At 53.9% G+C, this 22,995-nt stretch overlaps 1 protein-coding gene across 1 annotated transcript in view; it reads left to right on the top strand.

Moving 5' to 3' along the window:
• The first annotated feature begins 672 nt into the window (after positions 1-672).
• Positions 673-22,995, top strand: part of CACNA1S (calcium voltage-gated channel subunit alpha1 S) — a 68,720-nt gene continuing 46,397 nt past the window's right edge. Inside the window, exons 1-6 of the mRNA XM_036086684.2 lie at positions 673-881; positions 2,619-2,724; positions 17,865-18,004; positions 19,757-19,899; positions 20,076-20,228; positions 22,639-22,844. Of these exons, the coding sequence (XP_035942577.1) occupies positions 730-881; positions 2,619-2,724; positions 17,865-18,004; positions 19,757-19,899; positions 20,076-20,228; positions 22,639-22,844 (900 nt within the window). The 5' untranslated portion in view covers positions 673-729. The remainder of the gene's footprint in view (positions 882-2,618; positions 2,725-17,864; positions 18,005-19,756; positions 19,900-20,075; positions 20,229-22,638; positions 22,845-22,995) is intronic.

The following is a 22,995-nucleotide window of genomic DNA, read 5'->3' as shown; positions in this document are numbered from 1 at the left end:
TTGTACAGTTAGGCGCTGGAGGGGTGGAGGGAGGAGGGTACAAAGCACAGTGACTACACGCGGTGCCTGAAGTGCGCGCGTTCGAGGTTCTTCTGAGGGAGCCTGTCACCCCGTGTGGAGGAGTTAGCCTTCCCCGACGGGGGTGTGCACGCGGTGGCGAGGTCTGGCCTGACAGCTAGCCACAGGTTCTGAGATGGACGGGGCTGTGGTGTAGATGTGCCGGACTAGGCCACCCAGCACCTTTACGGAGGGTGCCGTGGGATTGGGAGCAGGGGGAAGCTCATCCTGGCACAAGGGAGCCCGGCCGCAGTTTGGGGCTCCATATCGTAGGTTACCCCCTTCCTGAGCGCTCTGTTGCCCCAGCCTCGAAGGCTTGCATCCTGTCTCCCACTGAGCCCATCCCAGGCCTGTGTGAAAGTTCCTTCCGCCACCCCCTACCAACCTCCTCAGGGACATATTGGGATGTCACTGGCTGGGCTGGGAAGGAATGACAGCTGCCTGGCCTCAGGAGCTCAGGCCAGGCAAGCAGGGAGCCAGTGGAGGCTAATTTTACTTGCTGGGAGCAGGGAGAGTAATCCTCCTGCCCCCGCCCCCTGGCTGGCTCAGCAGGGCACGCTTGGCCCAGCAGGCTCAGCCGGTCCAGTCCCCAAGGCGGGGGGCACTGGGGACGCAGGGAGGAGAGAGCGGCGGGGCGGGGGAGCAGGAGACAGCGAGACCACCAGGAAAGCCATGGAGCCGTCCTCACCCCAGGATGAGGGCCTGAGGAAGAAACAGCCCAAGAAGCCCGTTCCTGAGATTCTGCCAAGGCCACCCCGGGCCTTGTTCTGCTTGACCCTCCAGAACCCTCTGAGGAAGGCCTGCATCAGCATCGTGGAATGGAAGTATCCTTTGGGACCTCCAGCGTGTCAGGCAGAGCCCGTGTGATATGGGAGAGGGAGGCAGGGCGCGGTCACAGATCACAGACTTTGGGGCCCGAGGGGACTGGGGACTTGGAGACGGGGTGAACTGCCCTAGGAGGGTGTAAGGAGCCTTTGGGAAGGAAGGCCTCAGCTGAGAGGAAAGAGTAGCTGGCGGGGCCGCTGCGGCCTGAGTGCTCGGCCCAAGGCCTGGTGACAACCATCTGCGGAAGGGGCCCGGATGGCTCACGGGGGCGGTTTGCAGGTGTGCCCAAATCCCATTATCGTGGGGCTTCACTGAGGGGTTTGAGGCGACAGTCTCATTTTGGTACAGGATGGGAGAGAAAAAAGCAGGGGCCTCTGCAAGAAAACTCCCCCCCTTGGTGGGAGGGTGTGAAGGCAAAGAGATTGCCGAGTGAGGGGAGTCCAGCTGAGGATGGAGTCGAGGGAGAAATGGCCTTGAACAAAGGGCTGCTGTGAGGGGCTCTGGGGGCAGGCGAGATGCCTGGCAGTTTTAGCTCAGACACACCACCCTGGGGACAGGGACTTGCAATCCCTCTCTCTGTTTGCATTAGCTCTGAGGGGAAGAATGATGAAAATATCTGGGTTATTTGGGGAAGGAGGAAGGAGATTGGGGGGAGCGGCTGTCAAGTGCCTTCTCAGAGAGAGGTCAGGAATATTTGAAATATTTCTGTAGGGTTCTGGAAGACTGGGCTCCCACCAGCTGTTCCCTAGAAAAAAGGGGACTAAGGGCTAATCAGAAGGATAAGAAAAACATGGGACCAATTGGAATGGCTGGGGTCAGAGTCGGCCCTGCAGCCCACAGCTGCACCTGGTGACAGGGAGTGCCCCGTGCCTCTTCCTCCTGGCCTGTCTCCTGGGGGATCGGGTTTCCCCGGTGGGGGGGGGTTCTCTCTCCTCCATCCTCGGCACCTCTGCGCCTTCTCCTCTGCAGGCCTCTGCTGCTGGGGCCCACCTCTTCTCAAACCCCGGCAGGAAGAGAAGGGGGTAGTCAGTCCAGACTTTCTGCATCGTGGGCGTCCCACCCCAACCTGGCCCCACCTCTACCACCAGCTTTCCTGTGGCTCAGCCTATGGGGTGGGTTGGGCTGCTCACCCGTAAAGGAATGGGCCTGGGGGTGCCCCCTGGGAAATGCCTGTGAAGGGGGTGGGTGTGCCTGGGAGCGAGGCGTGAGTGGGTGTGGGATGCGCACGCCGGCGTGTGAGCGTGGCTGGGGAGGGGGCGGGGTGGGCTGCTGTCTCAGTCGGCTTATCCATTCCTTCCTCCGGTTAGGGGGGTGTTCAGGTACCACCTCTGCAGTTTCCCCTTTCCCCGTCCTGTCCTGCGGATACTCAGCCCCCAGCGTCCCTTGCCAGTTCTCTGAGGGAGCCCCTCAAGTTGTCTGGCGAGAATCTCAGAAAGTCATGGCTCCTCAGGAGCCAGGCAGGTAGGGCTGGGGGATGGGCAGGTGCTTGCTGTGGAGCCTTAGGTCTTCCTGGCCCTTGAAGCTGAGTAGCCCTCAGCCAGAAGCCAGAGCCTCGAGCTCCCATCACATCTAAGTGGAAGTTACCTGTTCCCGAGGAGAACCTGGCCATTTCTATAACCTGCAGGGGAGCAGGGAAGGAGCAATATGGTGCCCATCAGCCTGTATTGTACCACTCCCCTTAAAGGGGCCAATCCCACAATCCCTCACTCAAGGGCTCTCCTTAACCCTGACACCAGACCCTTTGAGACAATCATCTTGCTCACCATCTTTGCCAACTGTGTGGCCCTGGCCGTGTACCTGCCCATGCCAGAAGATGACAACAACACTCTGAACCTTGGCCTGGTAAGAGAGGTCCTCCTCCCCCGCTCCCGCGGGCCTGCAGCCCCAGGCTGGGGGAGGCCCCCTTGGTGGACTGCATGCTCCTGGATGGTGCTGGAGCTGGTGGATGGTCTCCTGAGGATACAGACCCCACCCTCCCAGCCACCTGCGGGGCTGACGGGGTGACTCAACAGCTTTGCAGGGTAAACCTGCTAATTCTGGATTCCGTAATGTTACCATCCAGCGCTGAGCGACTACTCACTGTGCCCAGGCACTGTGCTAAGCCCCTGAGGAGAGGAAGCTCCGAAAATCCTCACAACAACCCTATAAAGTGGTGCCATCTGACAGTTATGAGAACTGAGGCTTAGTAAAGTCAGCTACTGAGCAATGGAGGCCTAGTGCTACTTTCCCTTTCCTGGATCTCATCCAGAAGGAACTTGTCTCCTGGGAGAGTGGGATCTAGGAATTCCAAAAGAGCACATGTTTTAGAGCTCTATACCACGTTCTCCTCGCTCCTTCACCAATAACATGGACACAGAACCATAAAATGCCAGATCTGGAAGGGATTTTCCAGGATCGAATTGTCCTCGCTCCTCCCCACCTCACTGGTTTACCGATGAGGAAACCGAGCCCTGTGGAGGTAAAGGGCTGACTTGACCTAACGGCTAGATAATAGTAAACATGGTTACCATTTACGATGTGCTTATTGGATGCCAGGTTCTGTGCTAAATATTTTACATTATTGTCTTTCTTAATTCTCTTAACTACGCCCCGTGAGGCAACACCATTAAATCCATGTAAAAGACAAGGAAACTGAGGCTCAGAGAGTTTGGGTACCTTGCCCAGGGTCACCCCACATGCAAGTCCTGCCACAGAACTCAGGCCTCTCTGACTTTAGGACCTGGTCTTATGAGCCCTGTGTTGCCCACGTGGTGACAGCATGAGAACTTCTAGGGGAAGCCGTCATAGAAACAGGGCTCTCAGGCATTTACTGTCTAGGCCCCCGAGGAGACAAGACAATGGACCCACCATCTCAACAGGCTTTTTCCTGCATTTGTACCACAGGGGTGGGAGGGAGGAGGCCCATTAACATGCATCCGGGGCCTGAAAGAAAGGTATTTATCTTTGCCTCTCCTCCTTTTTGCCGGTTTCCATGGGAATCTATCTTGAGCTGGTAAGAAGCTGGGATTTTTAAGTGTGTGCTTGGCTATAAACAGAAAAAACTCTGAGCTCCTGAGTGTGGAAGGAGAGTGAGATGAACTGTGGGCAGGGCCCATACAACCAGGGCCGGGAGGGGGAGCTGAGCCTTCCACAAGACAGGCCTCATATTCCATGTCCCTGAATCCAGGAGGGCTCTGGGTCCAACCCACTCTTCGTGATTTCATATTTTTGGGCCTTCGTTCCATTTCAACTCCTTAAGAAGTTGACTACTTTCAAAAGAAATTGCCCTCTGGGGGGTGTTAAATTACACTGTCGTCTTCCATCTTGAAACAAAATGGCTGCCCTAAAAATTTTGCCTGGCCCTGTGAGCTTTCCTTTTGTTTGTGGGTTGGAGTTACAAAGCTTTGGGTAAGGTCTAGAGCTCACAGGCACAGGAGAGTTTCCTGGAAGAGGAAAACCTGACCAGAAACCTTTCCAAAGCAGTGAATATCGCTTCAAATATCAAAGTTGGACAGACTATTAACAGTCAGTGAGGGATCCTAATCTGATCCCTTTGGGGTGAAGCCCAGAGAGGGTAGGTGATACTCAGAGTCACAGAGCCAGTTTCTAGCTGTGACCTCTTTATTCCCACATGTCAATTATATGTTCATCTCTGTACAATCCAGCAGGAGGGAAATGAGAGGAATTAGACCAGAAGGAAGGGAAATCAGACATTTATCTCTCTCTTAACCTATTGGCTGCTTTGTAGGTTTCTGAGAAAAGTTAGGGACTTTTAGGTCATCCAAAATAACCCATAGTTTTTAAGAAGGAAGGCCCAAGGACCAGTTCTTCATTAACTTTCTCATTCATTTAACAAATATTTATTTAGTGCCTATTATATCCCTGGCACATGCTGGGCCTATAATTGGGAACCAAGTAGACATAGTTCCAATCTTCACAGGGCTTAATTAATTAAGTCAATTAAACAAATAATTATAATTAAACCAATTACACAAGTAGTTAAAATGAGATGGGAAATGTATAAGATTTGGGACACTCTGATATTATATTGGAGGAGGACCTAGTCCTTCCCAGAGGATGAGATGCTTACCCTGAGATGTGAAGGATGAGGACGGGGTCAACTTCATGGGCATGTGGCCTATACAGTCACTCTGGGGCCCACACTCAGAAGGGCCCCATGCTTGGAGTTTAATGATCTGTGGTTACAGTGCAGAAAATTTAAATGATTTCATCTTTGAATCCTTATTTTGTGAGTGAAGACCAATGGGACAATGGGACGTGCCCCAGTAGCTTGGAGCCATGGCCCCCTCACAGTTCGCCGCCTGCCACCTCCTACCAGCTTCCCACCTCAACAGACAGACACTGCTTAGTCTCTCCCCACTGGTGTCCTGAGCTGGGCTCAGGGTTGGGTACACGTGGGTCTTGGGTGTCTCAAGACTCTGGGTGTCTCCCCACCCTGGGCTGACAGGATCATAGCCCACTCAGTGGACGACTGCTGGGTGGAGCCTATGGTATCCCCCAACCAGATACTTAGTGTCTCCTGGAGCAGAGGTAACCATACCCTTGTGTGCTGGCTGTCCACCTTGGGTGGAGGCAGCAAGGCTGTGGGAAGGGAGATGCCTGCCTCCACTTCCCCACCTCTAGCCAAGGGACAGGATGTCTGGCTGCTGGATGGTGGCGGACTGAGCATGCAGTGGGTCATGAAGGAGGTCGGGGAGTGCCTGTGAGGGTCTGCACTTGCCCCCCACAACAGTAAATAGGCAGTAAAAAAACATGTGGGAAGGAAAAGGAAACTGTGGAAGGAAGGAAAAGGCTTTATATTTTAACACCTTTCATGGCATTTATTTCCTACTTTTTGAACAATTTTTCATTTTATACTGGGCCCATCGATTATGTAGCTGGTCCCGGAGGAGGGCTGGGGACACCAGGGGAAAGGCTGTAGAAGCCTCAGCAGGGAGCCCCATGAGCAAAATGCTGGAGGCAAGAGGTTGAGAGATGAGTTTGGGACTTAGAAAAATCTCTCGGGCCACCATGTAGAGGGTGGACTCGGGTGGGATGAGAAAGGAAGCAGGGAGGGGAGGGAGGAGGCCGTGAAGTGCTCCAGGCAGGAAATGGGGGAGACTGGAACTGAGGCATGACGGGTAAGAGGATGACGTTGAGAGATAGTGAGGAGATGGCTCGGTGGGACTTGGTGCCTGATGGATGTGGGGATGGAGGCGTGGGGGAGGGGAAGAAGAGGCAAGGATGACACTTGGGTTTCAGAGTAGGTGACAGGGTGGGTGGCGGTATCGCTTTACCCAGACAGGCAGCACCGGGGGAGGAGCAGGCTGAGGTGGGAGGAGGGAGACAGTGATTTTCGGTTTCAATCGTGTTGAGATACAGGTGCCAGGGTTCACTGGGCAATTGGCTTTGCAGGTCTGAGCATTTGATGGGGGTGAGAGGTAGGGGGCAGGGCTGGTCAGGGGGGCGAGAAAGGCTTCCCACAGGCGCCTTGTGTGCAGAACAGAGTCGGGAGGCAGTTGGCACCCTCCATTGTGGGAAAGAAACCCCAACCCCTGTCTGTGGAGCAGACTCCCCTGCAAGGTCTGGGTGCCCCTCCAGGAGCTTTCTCCTGCTCTCCATCTCCTTCCCCCTCCCCCCAGCTTTTGCTGCAGGTGATGAGCTACCCCCCAACTCTGCCTGGTCTGTGTCAGTGGGGAAACCTGGGTCTTCCCTGAACAGAAGAGGACACTGAGGCTCAGAGAGGGCAGGGGAGTTCTGGAGAGACACGGTGGGTCAGAGGACGGCAAGAAGAGGATCGGGGATGCTGAGGTCCTGGCCAGCCGTGTAGCATCATGGCGGAGGGGGAAAGGGGCTCTGAAATCAGCCAGGTTGGGGAAGCAGAGTGGGTTCTGGAGCTACCAATGTATACTTTTGAATCCAGGACCATTCATATACTAGCTGCGTGATCTTGGACATGTATTTAACTTCTCTGTGCCCTCAGTCCCCTCATTTGTAACATGGGGGTAACATCATATACTTGAGAGAAGTTACTGGATGAGTCAAGACCTCGTGTGTTGGAGCGCCCTTTCTCTCAACATAAGGAATTTTATTATGCAGGAACCACAGTGCCTCAGAGTAGGTTCCCCAGTCACAAAGCCCTGGTCACAGAGACCCTTGGGTTGTTCTAGATTCAAAGGCTATGACCAAAGGATTATTCCAAATAAAAAAATTCCTCTTCATCCTACCCGCTATCTGTCCCGGATTTCTCTTAGATTTTTCATTTTCACTCCTTGAAACATCCAACTTATCTGAATGGCTTTCCTGGCCACCCCAACCCCCTCCTCCAGCAAATTATCCTCCTCCTCCTCCTCCTCAACAGCACCCAGTATTTGTTGAGCACTCACAAATGTGCAGGATCTATTCTAATGCTTTATATACATGATCTCGTTTATTGCCCACAACAGCCCCACAAGGCAGGTTGTATTATTTTTCTCATCTTTACAGAAGAGTAAACTGAGGCACAGAGAGGTTAAAGCACCGCACATGCCCAGCTGGTTATGTGGGCAGGCTGTGTTGGGCATCTTGATGTGGCTTTCTTGGTATCAGGAGAGATGACCATCCCTGCTTCCCTGGCGAGTGGCACAGGAAGGAGTCCACGAGAGCAGAGCCCAGCCCCTCGCTGTAACCCTGTTTTCTCCTGATTGTGAAGCTGCTGCCTGCCCAGGCCAGAATGGACGCTCAGAGCATCCAGCCTCAGCCTCTCCCTGGGCCGGACTCCACTTGCCCAAGAGAGAAGCCTGCCTTAGGCTTGGGAAGCCTGTGTCGAACACAGCCCTGTCCCAGAATTCTCCCAGGAGAGTGAAGGCTGGGGATGCAGGTCACAAAGGGACACCATTTGTCAGGGAAGCAGGAGGATGGACTAGACACTGAGTCACCACGGGGGCCAGCAAAAGGGCAGTGAGATGTCCAAGGGCAGTTGGAAGCCAAGACCAGAGCTCAGGGCCCCAGCCCCCAACCCAGACCAAGACCCTCCCAAGCCAGCTCTGCTCCTTGAAGCCCCACTTGCTCCCTGAGGTCTGAAGGAATGCTGCTCCTAGGGGGTACCCCTGACTGAGTTAAAGTCCTCTTTGGAAGGGTCACCATTTCAGCCTTGAGCAGCCTGAGGGAACCCATGTGGAAAAGCAACAAGGATCAGAGTTACTAATTATTGGGCACAGACTGGGAATCGATTGCTTTTGCTACATTATCTTACTTCATCCTCAAAGCAATCCTGTGTCCAAGTACGCTTTTCAAACCATGCAAACATGACCGATTAAAATAAAGAAGGAACACATGTCAAAGATCAATTCAACGTAGAAGAGAACAAACAGGAGGGTAAAGCTGATTCAAAGAGAATTAGAGGAACAGAAGTATATGATACTGGAGAAAGAAATGATGGAATAAGATTACCAGGTTAGACACCAAGCTGGCTGATGTCCCACAGGGCAGTGAAGCAGTAACCCATTGGGGTTATCTTTTCTGGCAGGCAGAAATCATTTGCATCTCTACAGGACCGAACTGTGAGAGTTGAACAGGTACCTTCCCTCAGCTCAGTGGGTTACAAGGGCAGGCGAGGGGAAGGATATTAGGCAATGTTGGGAAACCGGTGAGGACCGTGCCCACACTACTGGCTCTAGCAGGTAGAGGCCGGGGATGCTGCTGAACATCCCACCATGTCCAGGATGGCCCCCTCCCACCAAGAAAGAATTCTCCGGCTTGCAATGTGAATAAGGCCGGGGCTGATAAACTTTGTCCTAGATCGTGAAATAGTCCTTGGCCAGGCCTGTTATAAAATGCTCCAACATGACATTACAAGGACATGGCGACCTCCCTTTGCCTAATTTCTAAGTTCTGGCTGATTTTTGGTGCACCAGTCAGGTGGGCCTTGGTGGTGCCCGGGGCAGGGCCAGGCTTAGCGGGATTCAGCCTTTCAGCTTGTCCTTGGCCTCCGCATCCCTGGCCTCCCCATCCCCGGCCCTCAGAGAGCAGTGGGCCCACCCCTGCCAGCCCTCCTGTGTCAGCAGACTCTCGGCCAGGCCCCAGTACATTCCTGGGGTTCAGGTTCCTGTGCAGTTCTCTGCACAAGGCTGCAGCCTAAGCCTCTGGCATCCAGGGCACTTGTCTTTTTATAGGGTCTGGAATGTGCCTGCCAACTCCTGCGGCCGGCAGCCCACTCCACCTCACTATCTGGGGAGGCTCTGGCCTCAGATGGACCCCAGCTCTGGCCTTGCTCTTCGGAGATCCGAACCTGCCGGGCCCAGGTGATCAAGCCTGGGTCACCGTACAGGGTCTGGCAAAGTAAAATGAAAGCCTGCCTTTCGGCCTCACCTCAGAGCCTGCCCTCTCCCACTTCAGGGACTCAGCTCCCCTTCTGGGGGCTTAGCATTCCCCACCCTAATCTGCACCCCTCGCACAGAGCAGGGCTGTGGACGGGGAGGTAGTGAACAATGGAAGCCTGGAAGAAACCCTGGGCGCCCTGTCCAAGTTGTGCAGACTTTGGGGGAGTTAGGGGGGACAGAGGCCTTTCACATCAGACAAACCTGCCTCCAACCTGGACTTCTGGCAGCTTCCTAAACTCTCTGTGCCCCAGTCACCTCACAGGGGACCATGATAGTAACCTTTGCAGAACTCGTACATCGATGAGGGCCATGACGCCACGTCCCACGTGGCACACAGGGGTTGTGCGGTTTTCATTCTTTTCCTTCTTTGCCCGACCAGCCCTCCCAGACCACAAGCATGGGGCCATGGCAGACCTGGGCGGGGTTGGGGGGGCAGGACCTGACAAACCCCTCCAGGTGTCCCAGGCATGCTGTTTCTCTCCCTCCCCAGCGTGGCCTGCTGGCTGAGACCACTGACCCTGGAATCAAACTGTCTAGCTTCACACTATGGTTCTATCACGTAGTAGTTGTGTGATCCCGGAGAAATCACTTAACCCCTCTGGGCTTCAGTTTCCTCATCTGTAAAATGAGGGTAGGAGTACCTCCCTTATACGGTTCTGTGAGGATTAAATGTATGTATGTGGCTAGCATAAAGCTTGGTACATAAGTGGGTGCTTAATAAATCTTAGCTATCATTATGATTACCTAAGACAGGACTGGTCTCCCAACTCCTCCCAGCTTGGGCACCCCGCTTTCCCCTCATCCCACCTGTCACCACCACCGCAAGCATGCAGACTCCTCCTGATACTCTCGGCTCCACGGTCTTGCTTGGGTAGAAAGCCCTGACATGTCTGACCCACCAGGACCTTGGAGAGTCTGGTTCTCCCGCGTGGGAAGTGAAGGGGAAGTAGGATGGCAGGAGAGACCCACTCAGATCACATCTATTTGGGTAAGAGTCCATCAGGCTAAATATAGCCACATTCCTCACTCCTGAACGGGTCATTTTCCAAACCTGGAGGCTGAGGTGGTCATGGAGATAGACGCCAGGACCCTGGTCACCCCGTGAATAGCGTGGCCACCGGACACCAGGCTGGCTTAGTAGAAAAGTCGTTGACTCAGTCACGGCAGGTGGGACAAGCCCTCTTGGCCTCGGGCAGCCCGCTTCCCTCTCTAAGCCCCATTCTCCTCATCTGGGAAGTAGGAAAAACAGTGTAACAGGGCTGAACCTTCCTCTACAATTGAGGTGCTCAGGAAATGTCATCCTTTTTCCTAGAAATCAACGTTCTCTTGATTCTGAGCCTGCATCCCTCTGGATGGGGAGAACCTCAACCTCAGTTATTCTCGGTGCTCTCTGTTAGCCTGCCTGCCCTGGGCTTGGGCCAGGCTCTGCGTCTCAGGCAGTGCTAAGGGTCCCAGGTTACAGGTGCTCTGTCCACCCCAGAGGAGGCCATATTGTTCCAGGCCCCTGGTCCCCTCCGGTCCGCCCCCCACTGTCTCCATGCAAAGTTGAAGGGGCGGGAATCCTTGGCAAGGTGAGACCCCGCTTTCTTGGGGGGCCCTGGGGCCTCCTCCCAGACCCTGCTACATCTTTAGGGCATGATGAGGAAGCAGACCGCAGACCAAATCTACCCTAGAGGCTTCTCAACCCTAGGGGGAGTCTCTGTTTTCCCTGTGAGATGGCTCTGTCCCCTCAACCCTTTTCCACATGGTGGGTTCAGCCTTTAGAAGGCAAAGGCCTGGGGCCCTGGCACAAACCTCTCCTGAGGCAGGAGGCCCACCATTGCTGTCTGCTTAAGGGAGCAAGAAAGGGGACGAATCCAGGAGGAAAACGATCATTAATGTTATGAAAGTATCTTATTTTTTTTTTTTTTTTTTTTTTAAAGATTTTATTTATTTATTTGACAGAGAGAGACACAGCGAGAGAGGGAACACAAGCAGGGGGAGCAGGAGAGGGAGAAGTAGGCTTCCTGCCGAGCAGGGAGCCCAATGCGGGGCTCGATCCCAGGACCCTGGGATCGTGACCTGAGCCGAAGGCAGACGCTTAACGACTGAGCCACCCAGGCGCCCCATGAAAGTATCTTATAATAGCAGCACCCAGCCAGCCTGCTTCGAACACTTGCTGGGAGGCCCGCAAGCACGAAGGGCTGGGTGCGGACGCCCATCCGGAGCCCCGCCCCACCCAGCCCGAGCCCTCTCCAAGCACCGGGTTCCCTCTCCCTCGGCCAAACCCACTTCAGCTCCTTGAAGCAAATGTGCCTTAAAGAGTTAACAACAAATATGAAAGAACGCCCTCCCGCCAGGAGGATTTGTATCCTAATAGATCACAAGGGGTTGACCCTAAGGAAGGAGACCCAGGCCCAGGTGATGGGGAGGGCATGTGGGGGCAGGCCTCCTTCCCAGGCAGCCCTTTGACTGAGCCATTCTGACTCCTCTGTCAGCCCTGCTCTAGGCTGCTATGGCTCTCTCTGAGCCCTCCAAGGGGGCCGCTGGGGGCCTGGGGGCCTGGAGTCCAGTCCAGTCTTCCTGCCGGCCACAGAGTTGGGGTGGGGATGAGGAGGAAGAGGGTGCGGTAACAGCTGTCTCTGTGGTCTCAGACAGGGACGAGCCAGCTCCTGCCACCTTCCCTCGGCGCCCAGTACAAGCCAGGGGGAGGAGCAGTCCCCGTGGCAGGACTGGCTGATCCTTATGGCTGGAAGACAGCCTGAAAATAGAGGCGGTAGGAGGGTGAGGGGAGTGCCGTCTGAGCCCTGCCTTTTTCAGCCCGCCCAGGACTTCGGGAGCGTCCAGCTCTAACAGCCCCAGGAGCAGGTGCAAGGCCTGTGGGTCAGGGCCATACACCAGGCCTACCTCCGGCCAAGAGGGGCCCCCGAAAGCCCCGGTTAGAGGTCTGTCCATGGAGAGACCAGAACTCCTTGAAAGGGACATGTGGCAATGAAGGCCCTTGAAGGAAGCTGATAGCAAAGCTCATCTCACAAAGTCAGACGGGCTCACGGTCCTCCCACGAGGTCAGGAGGGTCAGGGGATCAGAGTTATCTCCTCGTTTCAGAGCCTGGGGTGTAGTGTCCCTTCTTAGGAATAGAGACCCCACGGCTAAGCCTGTATTGATTCTGCACCCAATTCCAATGCGTATATGGGGGGTTTGCCCACCAAGCAACGCTCTCACACCAGCTGGGTGTCCGACAATGTGAATAAATTCTGACACTGTCTACCTGGACGGAACACCAGATCTCACAGCTTAAGGGCTCAGTCCTACAAGATGGACACCACCACCCCCAACTTCAGAAGCCAATAGCAAGTCAAAGTTGTTATGTGTGCTTCTGACGGACAGGCTATGGATGGGAGGTTCCAATGACCCTCCCCTTGGGTTTGATTCATGCGCTAGAGTGGCTCACAGAACTCAGAGAAACATTTTACCTACTCGATCACTGACTCATTATAAAAGGATGTAACTCAGGAACAGCCAGATGGAAGAGATGTATACCGTGGCCTCAAGGTATGGGGGAAAAGGGCACAAAGCTTCCATGCTTTCTGAGTGTTCCACTCTCCCTGCATCTCCACTGTTCACCAACCCAGAAACTCTCTGAACCCTGTCCTTTTGGGTTTTCATGGAGGCTTTGTTACATAGGCATGATGGATTAAATCATTGCCCATTGGTGATGGATTCAACCTTTCTCCCCTTTCCCCTCCCTGGAGGTTAAGGGGGTGGGACTGAAAGTTCCAACCTTCTAATTACATGGTTGGTTCCTCTGGTGGCCAGTCCCCAACCTTAGGTGAGTTCCACAAGTCATTACCCTATTAACATAACAAAAGACACTTTTGTCACTCTCATCACTTAGAAAATTCCAAGTGTTTTAGGAACTCTGTGCCATTAACAAGGATGAAGACCAAATATGTATTTCACATTATAAATGCAATATCAGCACCTCCCTTTAAATTTTGCTGCAGGAGAGATGATGATTTTTGACTTTTTTTTTTCATTCATTCAACAAACATTTCTTGAGCACTTGCTCTGTGCCGGGCAGCATGGAATGCTCTAGAGCAGAGATTCTCAGATGATTTGTGGGGAAAGACCAATTTGTTGCTTCCAATTTGCAGCCCACTGTGGACTGGGAGGGGGTCCTGCTCCGTGGGACCGCTTCACAGCACGCACCCTGTGAGACTCACTGGGCCCAAACTGAGCCTGTAGTCCACCCATGTGCTGGGAAGTTGTGGTGAATTGCTATAACGATTTCCAGATGCTTGTTCTCCATGGCTGCACTTGTCTCAGAGCGGTAACAATGGTTTGTGGACAGCCCCGGTCTCCAGCCTGGATCTGGAGAAGCAGGGCACTAAGGACACCGGCTCATTCCTCTGATCACAAAGATTGGTGTGGCGGCTACTGTTCTAGATGCAGGTGACACAGCAGTAGAGAAAGCCAAGGCTCTGCTCTCATGGACCTTATATTCAGGCCAAGGGAAAGAGTTAAAAGAAAAAAAGAATTACATGGTGTACTATGTGGTGATCACTGCTAAAAAGGAAAACAAAGCAGGGTAAGGAGATAGACGGGGGCGAGGGGGCGAGGGGCGTCAGGTGCGTCTCAGTGATAAGGTGGCATTCACATGGATCCAAAAGAAAGAAGACAGTGAGCCAAGAGGTTATCTGGGAAGAACATTCCAGGCAGAGGGAAGAGCAGGGGCAAAAGCCCTGAGCTCATTTCAGCTGCACATGGGGAGAGCACACACTTGTAGGGGCAGGGAATCAGAATCATCGGTGGGGGTGGGGGTCCAACCACAAAACCTCCCCCACCCACCACCACCAGAGACTCTGAGCAGCCTTCTGTACAGGGAGACCCTTGCCCCCCCTACCCAAATACCACTCCTGAGGGGGAAAGGTACATCTCTCCCGTCCACGTGGCAGAAAAACCATGGAGAATCCACGATTGAGAATACACATGGTCTCAAGAAGGCTGCAGCTTGGTGAAAGGCGGTGAAGAACAGCATAGTATTACAGGGGAAAGTGAGGACATCCAGAACTCACTCTCCTTGTGCGGGATTAGAAAGACCTTCTTAGATGACAGGTCTTGCTTGGGTGACGGGCCGCAGGTAGGTTCTGGGCAGAGGGGCCGCCGTGAGCGAAGGCACAGAAGCTGGGGAGAGCTAGGGGACCTGAACGTGCTTGCACGTGACTGGTGGGGAGGGAGCAGGCCACGGGGAAGCCAGGGGGTTGGCAGGGTTCGGGTCAGAGAGGGCCTTGCATGCCATGGGAAGGCATTGGATTTTTTCTGGTAAGCAGTATGGAGCCGTTGGAGAATGCAGGCCAGTGGATGGTCAGATCTCTATAGAGAGGGCACCAGGGTGGCAGTGAGGGCAGCAGGGTGGGTAAGCATGAGAGCGGGCAAGGCCAGGGCAGTGCAGAAGCAGGGCAGGAGGTGGATTCAGGAACCGCCGGAATAAAAAGGTCTGGACTTGGTGGGCGGTGGGACCCAGCGGAGAGTGATGGCAAGCGCCCAGGAGGACCCTGGGTTCCTGGCATGGGCACCTCGGTGCCATTGACTGAGACAGGGACAAAGCAGGGAGAGCAAGTTCAGGGGCAAGAGGAGTTCAGTTTTAAGCATGTTGAATTCAAGGTAGGACAGAGCCAAGACCTGGTGAGCCACCCGCAGACGTGACCTCAGACAACAGGTCTGCAGAAACCGAGAGAACAGGGCGCAAGCAGGGAACAGACTTCCACGAGGGGCCCAGGTCTCTCATCAGAATAGCTGTGATGTACTGAGCTTTTGGAACCTGCCAGGCACAAGTAGGCACTTCCTTGCTGGATGCCATTTATTCCTTAAAAGGACTCTTGCGGGGAGTGGGCTTATCTCAGTTGAGGAAGGCGAGATTCAGAGGTTAGGAGCTTGTCCAAAGGCGCGGAGCTGATGAGAAACCGCGAGCGGCATACCTGCGGCCTCCCACCTGCTGATGGCGGCCTCGAGGGGGCGCCGGAGGGAGCTGGGGTGGTTTAGGGAAGGTCGATAACTTTGATCTTAGGGAAAGAGAGCCGGGGCTTGCCTGCTGTCTCCAGTCCAGCATTTAATAAATATCTGTGGCATGAATGTGCCTCATCCCTCTGTGGAAGACTGAGCCCTGGCTGGCGGGGCCACGGGGCAACCCAGGGAGATATGGACAACGCTGTCCCAAAACTCAACAAGGGGCATATCGGGTGAGGGCCCATGTTACGTGCACACCCGGGGGAGTGCCAGGCGCTCCGGGATCGGGCCGGGGGAGTGCTGTAGGGAGAGCTGGGCCTCGGAGCTAACAGGCTGTGGAAGCCCAGCGACCCCAGGTGTGGCCCGCGGTCGACAAGCGTCCTCAGGGCCTGGCGGCCGCCGGACAACCACTGGCAGGTGCGGGCAGCTCTCCCGTGGACGTGGCTGGCCGCCCAGCCTGTGAGCACCATGACTATTTTGGGCTCTGTTTTCCCTCCCCTCAACCCCACTTCAACCGTCTTGCCCCTGGGGTTGCAGCCACTTAAATATGTAAATGCTGACTTGACTTCAGCCCCTTCCCAGGAGTTTTCCTCACTAGTGTGCCTGACTCCCAGGAAGCCTGCCCTGCCCAGGAACGGAAGGACCCAGCCCATTCCAAGAGGACCCTCCATGGTTGCCCCCCACTCCACCTCAGCAGGGAGCTGCCCAGACTGCCCTTTGCAGCTCTTCCTGGAGCGAGGTGCCCCATGATTCCCACCTCATGTTCAGTTAAGCACAATTCCTATAAACAGGCCCGTTAGGGGCGCCTGGGTGGCTCAGTCGTTGTGTCCAGTTCTTGGTTTCTGCTCAGGCCATGATCCTGGGGTCTTGGGATGGAGCCCCGTGGCAGGCTCCTCGCTCAGCGGGGAGTCTGCTTGAGGATTCTCTCCCTCTGCCCCTCCTCCTGCTCATGCTCTCTTTCTCTTTCTCTCTCTCAAATAAATAAATAAATCTTAAAGCAAACAAACAAAGCGAAACAGGCCCGTTAGTAGAATGGCATTCCAGAAAAAGAATGGAAGAGAAAGGAAGCTTTGGTATTACAAACTGGTGGGAGGAATTAGGGGTGAGGTTAAGGAAGGTAGGCTCAGTCCATTGTGCCTCAGTTTTCTATAGAGAAGGGGAAATTAGGCTGTCAGGAAATTTCTCTGAATGACAAGTTGGGAGGTTTCTAGGACCATATCCATATCAATGGGCCATTTGGCGACCTCTTCCCTTGCTTCCCACACTTACCACTTGGAAGTAAAAATAAATTCTCTTCCAAATCATTAATAAGGTGGTCTGTCTCCTGATCTGGCTCCGTCCAGAATGAAGGAACTATGAATTCATAGTATGAGTTAGGCCTCCCTAGTGTGCTGATAGAGAGGCTCTGGTTGGGGGGAGTGCTTTCCTGGCTGTGGGTGTTGGTGACGAATGGTAAGAGCGGGCTTGGGGTGAAGCACAGCCCGCCTTGTTGGTCAGCTCCGGAGGGCCAGCCAGCTTCTCTCTACATGCCTCCCGGGGTCCTGCAGTGCTGCCGGTCCCACCAGCAGCAGGCTGGGCAGACACCCCCTCGGGAGACTGTGCTTGTTTGGGGAGACCTGGAGGGATGGGACGCAGGGCTCTTGGAAGCCCCCAAGCCAGGGTTCCGACGGCTGCAAGGAGAGCAGTTCCAGCCTGGAGTCTTGGCAGACGGGACTCTGCCTTCTCGTTTACAAATAGCTCTCCTGGGCCCCGAGGAGGGGGAAGGGTGACTGGGCCCAGGATGGGGTAACTGAGAGGATCAGAAGATCGGGCTCCAGGGGCAGAACCTGGAGGGGTAGCGAGGCCTTCCGCAGGGCGGGGCTGAGCTGAAGCCCCGCCTCTTACCTGCGGGGCCTCCTCCGCACCCACAAGCCGCGATTCCCCTCACCCTGAGTGATAGCGTGTGGCTGTCTGCAGACAGCTGGTGTGGGGCCGTAGGACACGCAGGGGAGGTTACAGAAAACTCAGTTAAAGGTCAGACCCTGGTAAGATCAGCCAGGAGAGGGCCATCTGGGGTTCTGAGAAACGCTCCCCGTCTCCGCCGCCGTGCCCACCGTCAGTCCCCAGGATGGTGAGAGAAGAAGGATGCCCAAACCGGAAACCACCTGGGGACCTTCCCTTTGAGGGCTGCCCAGACCATTCGTTTATTCATCCGATTCTAGGCCCAGGAAGAAGCATAATGAAAGAAATGAACAAAAATCCGCACACTTTATGGAGTTTGTTTTCAAGGGGGTGAGATAGGAAATGAACGAGATAAAAATATATATATATGGTATTTTTAGCTAGGAATAAGTGCTAAGAAGACAAACTAAAACAGACAAGAGGAACAGAAAATGTCAGAGGTCCCTCAAATTATACTTGTGGGGCCAGGGAAGGCCTGGGTGAGGGATGAATCTTGAGTAAAGACCTGTAGGAAGGGAGGGAGCTGGCAACGTGGGGATGTGTGGTGGAGATGTGGGGGATGGGGGTAGAGGAATTCCAGGCAGAGGCAACAGCCAGTGCAAATGTCCTGAAGCAGGCGCATCGGAGGAACTGCATGCCTGGAGGGGAAGTCAGGGTGGCTCAAGGGTGCACTCAGGATGCACAGAAGAGTGGTGTGACTGTGTTTGCTTCCACAGGAGAAACTGGAGTATTTCTTCCTCATTGTGTTCTCGATTGAAGCCGCCATGAAGATCATTGCCTACGGCTTCCTCTTCCACCAGGATGCCTACCTGCGCAGTGGCTGGAATGTGCTAGACTTCATCATTGTCTTCCTGGGGTGAGGCCCCCGTGTGGGGGGTGGGGTTTGAGGTCAGAGGGACCCTCTGAGGCTACTGTGCCCACCACTCCCTCCAGCATCCCAGAGGCAGGATGGAACCCCAAGCATTGTGCCAGGGGGCAGCCTCTGGAAGGGCCAGCCCCTGCAGAGATGCGGCCAGGGTTGGGGGAGAGCGCAGCATTGCCAGCTCACACAGCCCTTCCCCAGCTAGGCACTCCGTGTTCCTTTATTCTTCTCCCATCACACACAATTGGAAATGATATACGTGGTTTCAGTGGCCAGCAGTTTCTGGACGTTTATAAATTTCTCAACCTTTATCATCTATTATTTCTTCCATGGACCTATACTAAGTACCTGTTATTTGGGTTCACAAAGATAGACATTTAGGAACCTGTATGTGTTGGCTGGGGCTGCCATAACAAAGTCCCACAGACAGGGGGGCTCCAACAATAGCACTTTGTTTTCTCAGCGTTCTGGAGGCTGGAGGTCCGAGATCAAGGTGTTACCAGGTTTGGTTTCTCCTGTGGCCTGGGACTGTGGGTGGCTCCCTCCTCCCTGTGAGCACGTGGTCTTTCCTCTGTGCCCACGCTCCCCCGGAGGCCTCTTTGCGTGTCCAAATCTCCTCTTCTTCCGATGACACCAGTCAGACTGGATTGGGGTCGACCCTCACGGCCTCATTTAACTTAACTCTTTCAAAAGGCCCTGTCTCCAAATACAGCCACATTGTGAGGTACTGAGGGTTAGGGCTTCAACATATGAATTTGAGGGGCACACAATTCAGTCCATAACATAATAACCCCCATTGTAACAGGAGCATTTATTAAGCACTGACTATGTGTTTTACATGTAACATCTCATTTAGGTTCTTCAACACTCTCAGTTTTCCCATTTAAGGAGGCTGAGGCTCAGAGAGGTCAAGCAACCGGCCCACGGTCACAGAGCTAGCCAGCGTCAGTGCCACGATTCAAACAAAGGCGATCTTAGCTCCAGAGGCTGCTGTTTAACCACGACGCTGCCCTTCGGTTCAATAAACGTGATGTTGATTATTTACTCATTATGCTGTGCTGCTTTAGGCACCCTGGGGAAAACAGAATTCTGCGAATCAGCCTCCACTCTTAATGAGCTGCCTTGCTGGGAGGCCAGGACCAATGTATACAGAATAACGGGAGTATCGGAAAACAGTACCACCCAGTGCATCATTGCCACGGCAGAGTGTCCCAGGGGTTCGGTTGTCAAAGGGAGGATTCATAAGGAAGGGTTGGAGATGGACTTCAAAGGATAATGGGACTTTGAGTAAATTGAGAGGAGGAGCAGATGAGCAGGGAAGAAAATAAAAGGGCATTGTCGGGAAGTGCAGCATGAGGAACACTCATGGGGAGACCTAGCTCCGGGCTTTCTCCTCTGGGTCCCCACGGAGGGCACCTCCCACCGTGGGGTACGCTCAACTTGCAGGCTGGGGACCGTGAATGCCTGTGGCACATGGACCTCAACTCCCTTCAGCTCCCAGAGTAGACATCTCAGATGGATCCTGTACTCTTTTCCCTGAGTCTGAACTTGCCTCGGAATCTTTTCTAATAAAATTTTCCAGACAGACATCACCAAATCCGAGTTAGCCGTTGATGAGAGTTGTCACCTCTCCACTAGGCCTTTCCACAGGTCCCCTGAGCACAGATGGGACACGGGGTCCCAGAGCCACAGAACAGGGGCTTATCTGACCATGGGGCCCTCTTCTCTCCCTCTTCTCCACTCTAGGGTTTTCACCGTGATTCTGGAACAGGTTAACGTCATCCAAAGCAACACAGCCCCAATGAGCAGCAAAGGGGCTGGTCTGGACGTCAAGGCCCTGAGAGCCTTCCGCGTGCTCAGACCCCTCCGGCTGGTGTCCGGGGTGCCGAGTGGGTGCCAGTGGCCCTGCAGACGCCCTTCCTCCTCTCCCAACCCTTTCCCTTGCCGGGCTCTGGGTCCCCCTCCCACTTTGCTGTCCCAAGGCTTCCCAGGATATAGAGAGAGGGAGGGCCAGGAGTCCAAGAGGGAAGAAGACTTCCCTTTCCTCCTCCCTGCTCCTCTGCAGGCCTGCAGGTGGTCCTCAACTCCATCTTCAAGGCTATGCTGCCCCTGTTCCACATCGCCCTGCTTGTCCTCTTTATGGTCATCATCTATGCCATCATCGGGCTGGAGCTCTTCAAGGGCAAGATGCACAAGACCTGCTATTTCATTGGGACAGGTGAGCTCCCAGGGGACTGGGGAGGTGGGAGTGGCCCTAGGGCAACTCAAAGGGACAGCCACCTCAGCCATGAAGAACCCCCAGAACTAGGTCATTTCCTCCCACACCTGTTACCCTGAGGAATGGGTCTCTCTTGGTCATGGGAAACTGGAGGAAGGACGGGTCTGCCAGGGTCAGTGATCAAGGGAAGAGGGCTGAGGGCTGGGCCACAGCCTGCTTTGAAGTACTCCCACCCTAGATCAGTGTGGTATCTTTGGGCTTTCTGGGCCAGCTGTGGATTGAGATGCAGGCTCAGGACAAGCCTGAATTTCTATTTGTACTTTTCTTTGCAGCCATCCTTTTAGCTTTAATCTAAGCAACCCCTCAGAGCAGGGGCCCACAGAGCGGGGTCTAAAGGGGATCTCAAGAAAGCACCCAAGAGCCAAAGTGTCATTTGTAGGGTTATCAGAGATAACATATCTTGAGGCCCAAATGAACTTGAGCCAAGCCTTCCAAACCAGCCGTTCTCAAACTGTTTGCCCCATGACTCTTCACGCTCTTAAAAATTCTTAAGGACCCCAACAAAAGAGCTTTTGTTGATATGGATTTTACTTATTGATATTCATTGATATTCATAAATAGGAAAACTGAGGAAAATGTCATAATATTAATTTATTAATTCATTTTAAAAGAACAGTGATTAGCCCATTACTTAGGAACATAAATATCTTATTAAAAATAACTATATTTTCCCAAACCAAGAACATTTAGTGAGAATGGTACTGTCTTACATTTTATCTAAATCTCTTTAATGACTTAGCTTAATAGAATCTGCTGGATTCTCACAGCTACTTCTGTGTTCAGTCTGTTGTGAAATCACATGTCATGAAGGCTCTAGAAAACTCCACTCTGCATTCATTGAAAGATTGGGAGATGAAATAATGTCTTGGCATTCTTATAAGAATAATTCTGACCAGGGGCACCTGGGTGGCTCAGTCGGTGAAGCATCTGCCTTCGTCTCAGGTCATGATCCCAGGGTCCTGGGATTGAGCCCCACATCTGGCTGTCTGCTCAGCAGGGAGTCTGCCTCTCCCTCTCCCTCTGCCTGCCACTCCCCCTGCTTGTGTTCTCTCTCTCTCTGTTAAATAAATACATAAAATCTTTTTTAAAAAATTAAAAAAAATAATTTGGACCAGGTGGGTGCCCTGAAAGGGTATGGGTCCCCCACTCCAAGATTCAGTGCTGCCAGCCCGCTGTGTCAGTCTGTCTCATTCGGAGCCTAGCTTCTACCAGGGTCTACGGGAATTGGACACGGCACAAGAAAGAAGTGACTTCTATTAGGACAATCCCTCCCACCAAAAGCCCAGAATCTAACTCACCAGAATAACCCAGGATGGACAAGGCTGCCAAGATCTGCAGTATCTCAGGAGACTCCTCACTCCCCAGGCCCACTGACAAGGGGACAGGCAACACAAGGTCCAAATCCAAGTCAAGACAGTGAACTCTGATAGAGCTTTTGCTGGTTCCATTCCTAGTCCCCTCCCAGCTCAGCCTCTTCATGTTCCTGCAATAATCTATGTCCTATAATTAGCATTATCCAGACAGAGAGGAGGAGGCTTTCTATCACAGCCTTCAAACCAAATCTGGAGGTCTCCTCTGGTGTTCTCATGCGTTCTTGACCAGTGCCGGCCAGCAGTGCTCAAGAACCTTTCTGGGATGGGAGTTACCTGACTTGAAGGGTCAGGGACCCACTCAGAGCTCAGAACTCATCGATGTTCTCCTCTCCCATCGCCAGAAGACTGAACCAATATGGTAAATATGGGTAAGGTAGGGCATGCCAGCTCTGATGAGCTAATCGAATCTCTGAACACAATAGGAGACTAAAACATCCTGAGATAAAAGGGGATCCAGGATGTCATCCAAAGAGCACCATCCAGGGACACGGAGGGGACTGCAGCCTGTTGGGAATGCCTGCTAAGAGCAGACCCCCGCCCCTAAAGCTTCACATCTCGTGCAGCTCATCTCTGTCCCGCTGGGACATCTCAATGTCAGCTCCCAGAAAGAACTCAAGTCAGAACGCGGGTGGCCCCACCCCACACCTCCGCCCCAGCCACACAGGTGCCTCATTTTTAAAAGCTCTGTGGGTAGACATGACATTCAGGTTACACCTGCTACATAGCGGGCATGAAGCCGACCCTCCGATGAGGCCCTGGGGCCCGAGATATGATCACTGCTGCCTGTAGATGCCCATGGCTGGGCCGTGGCCCCAAGCAGTCCTCTTCTCTAGCACCATATGCTCCCAGGGAGCACTCCTTTGTGTTTCCAGCTGAGTGTGTTCTAGACCTAGTCCTCAGTGATTGCAGACTACTCTTCTCCCATTCTTGTCCACCTGCGCCTCTTATCTGACACTCACGCTGCCTTCTGCCTCCAGATATCGTGGCCACAGTGGAGAACGAGAAGCCCTCACCCTGCGCCAGGACGGGCTCGGGGCGCCCATGCACGATCAATGGCAGCGAGTGTCGGGGCGGCTGGCCGGGGCCCAACCACGGCATCACCCACTTCGACAATTTTGGCTTCTCCATGCTCACCGTGTACCAGTGCATCACCATGGAGGGCTGGACCGACGTCCTCTACTGGGTGGGTCTGGCCCCGCGGCTGCAGAGCCCCCTCCTTTCATCCACAGGCTCACCTGGCGGGGGAGGAGGTGGGGCCTGATGGTCACTGACTCTAGGGTCCGTTGCTGCTTCTCACCCCTCCTTGGGAAACCTACACAGGGTGCATGGCCCCC

The sequence above is a fragment of the Halichoerus grypus genome, chromosome 7, assembly GCF_964656455.1.
Source record: "Halichoerus grypus chromosome 7, mHalGry1.hap1.1, whole genome shotgun sequence".
Lineage (NCBI taxonomy): Eukaryota > Metazoa > Chordata > Mammalia > Carnivora > Phocidae > Halichoerus > Halichoerus grypus.
Note: the sequence above shows the minus strand (reverse complement) of the source record. Positions and strands in the feature narration are given on the sequence as shown.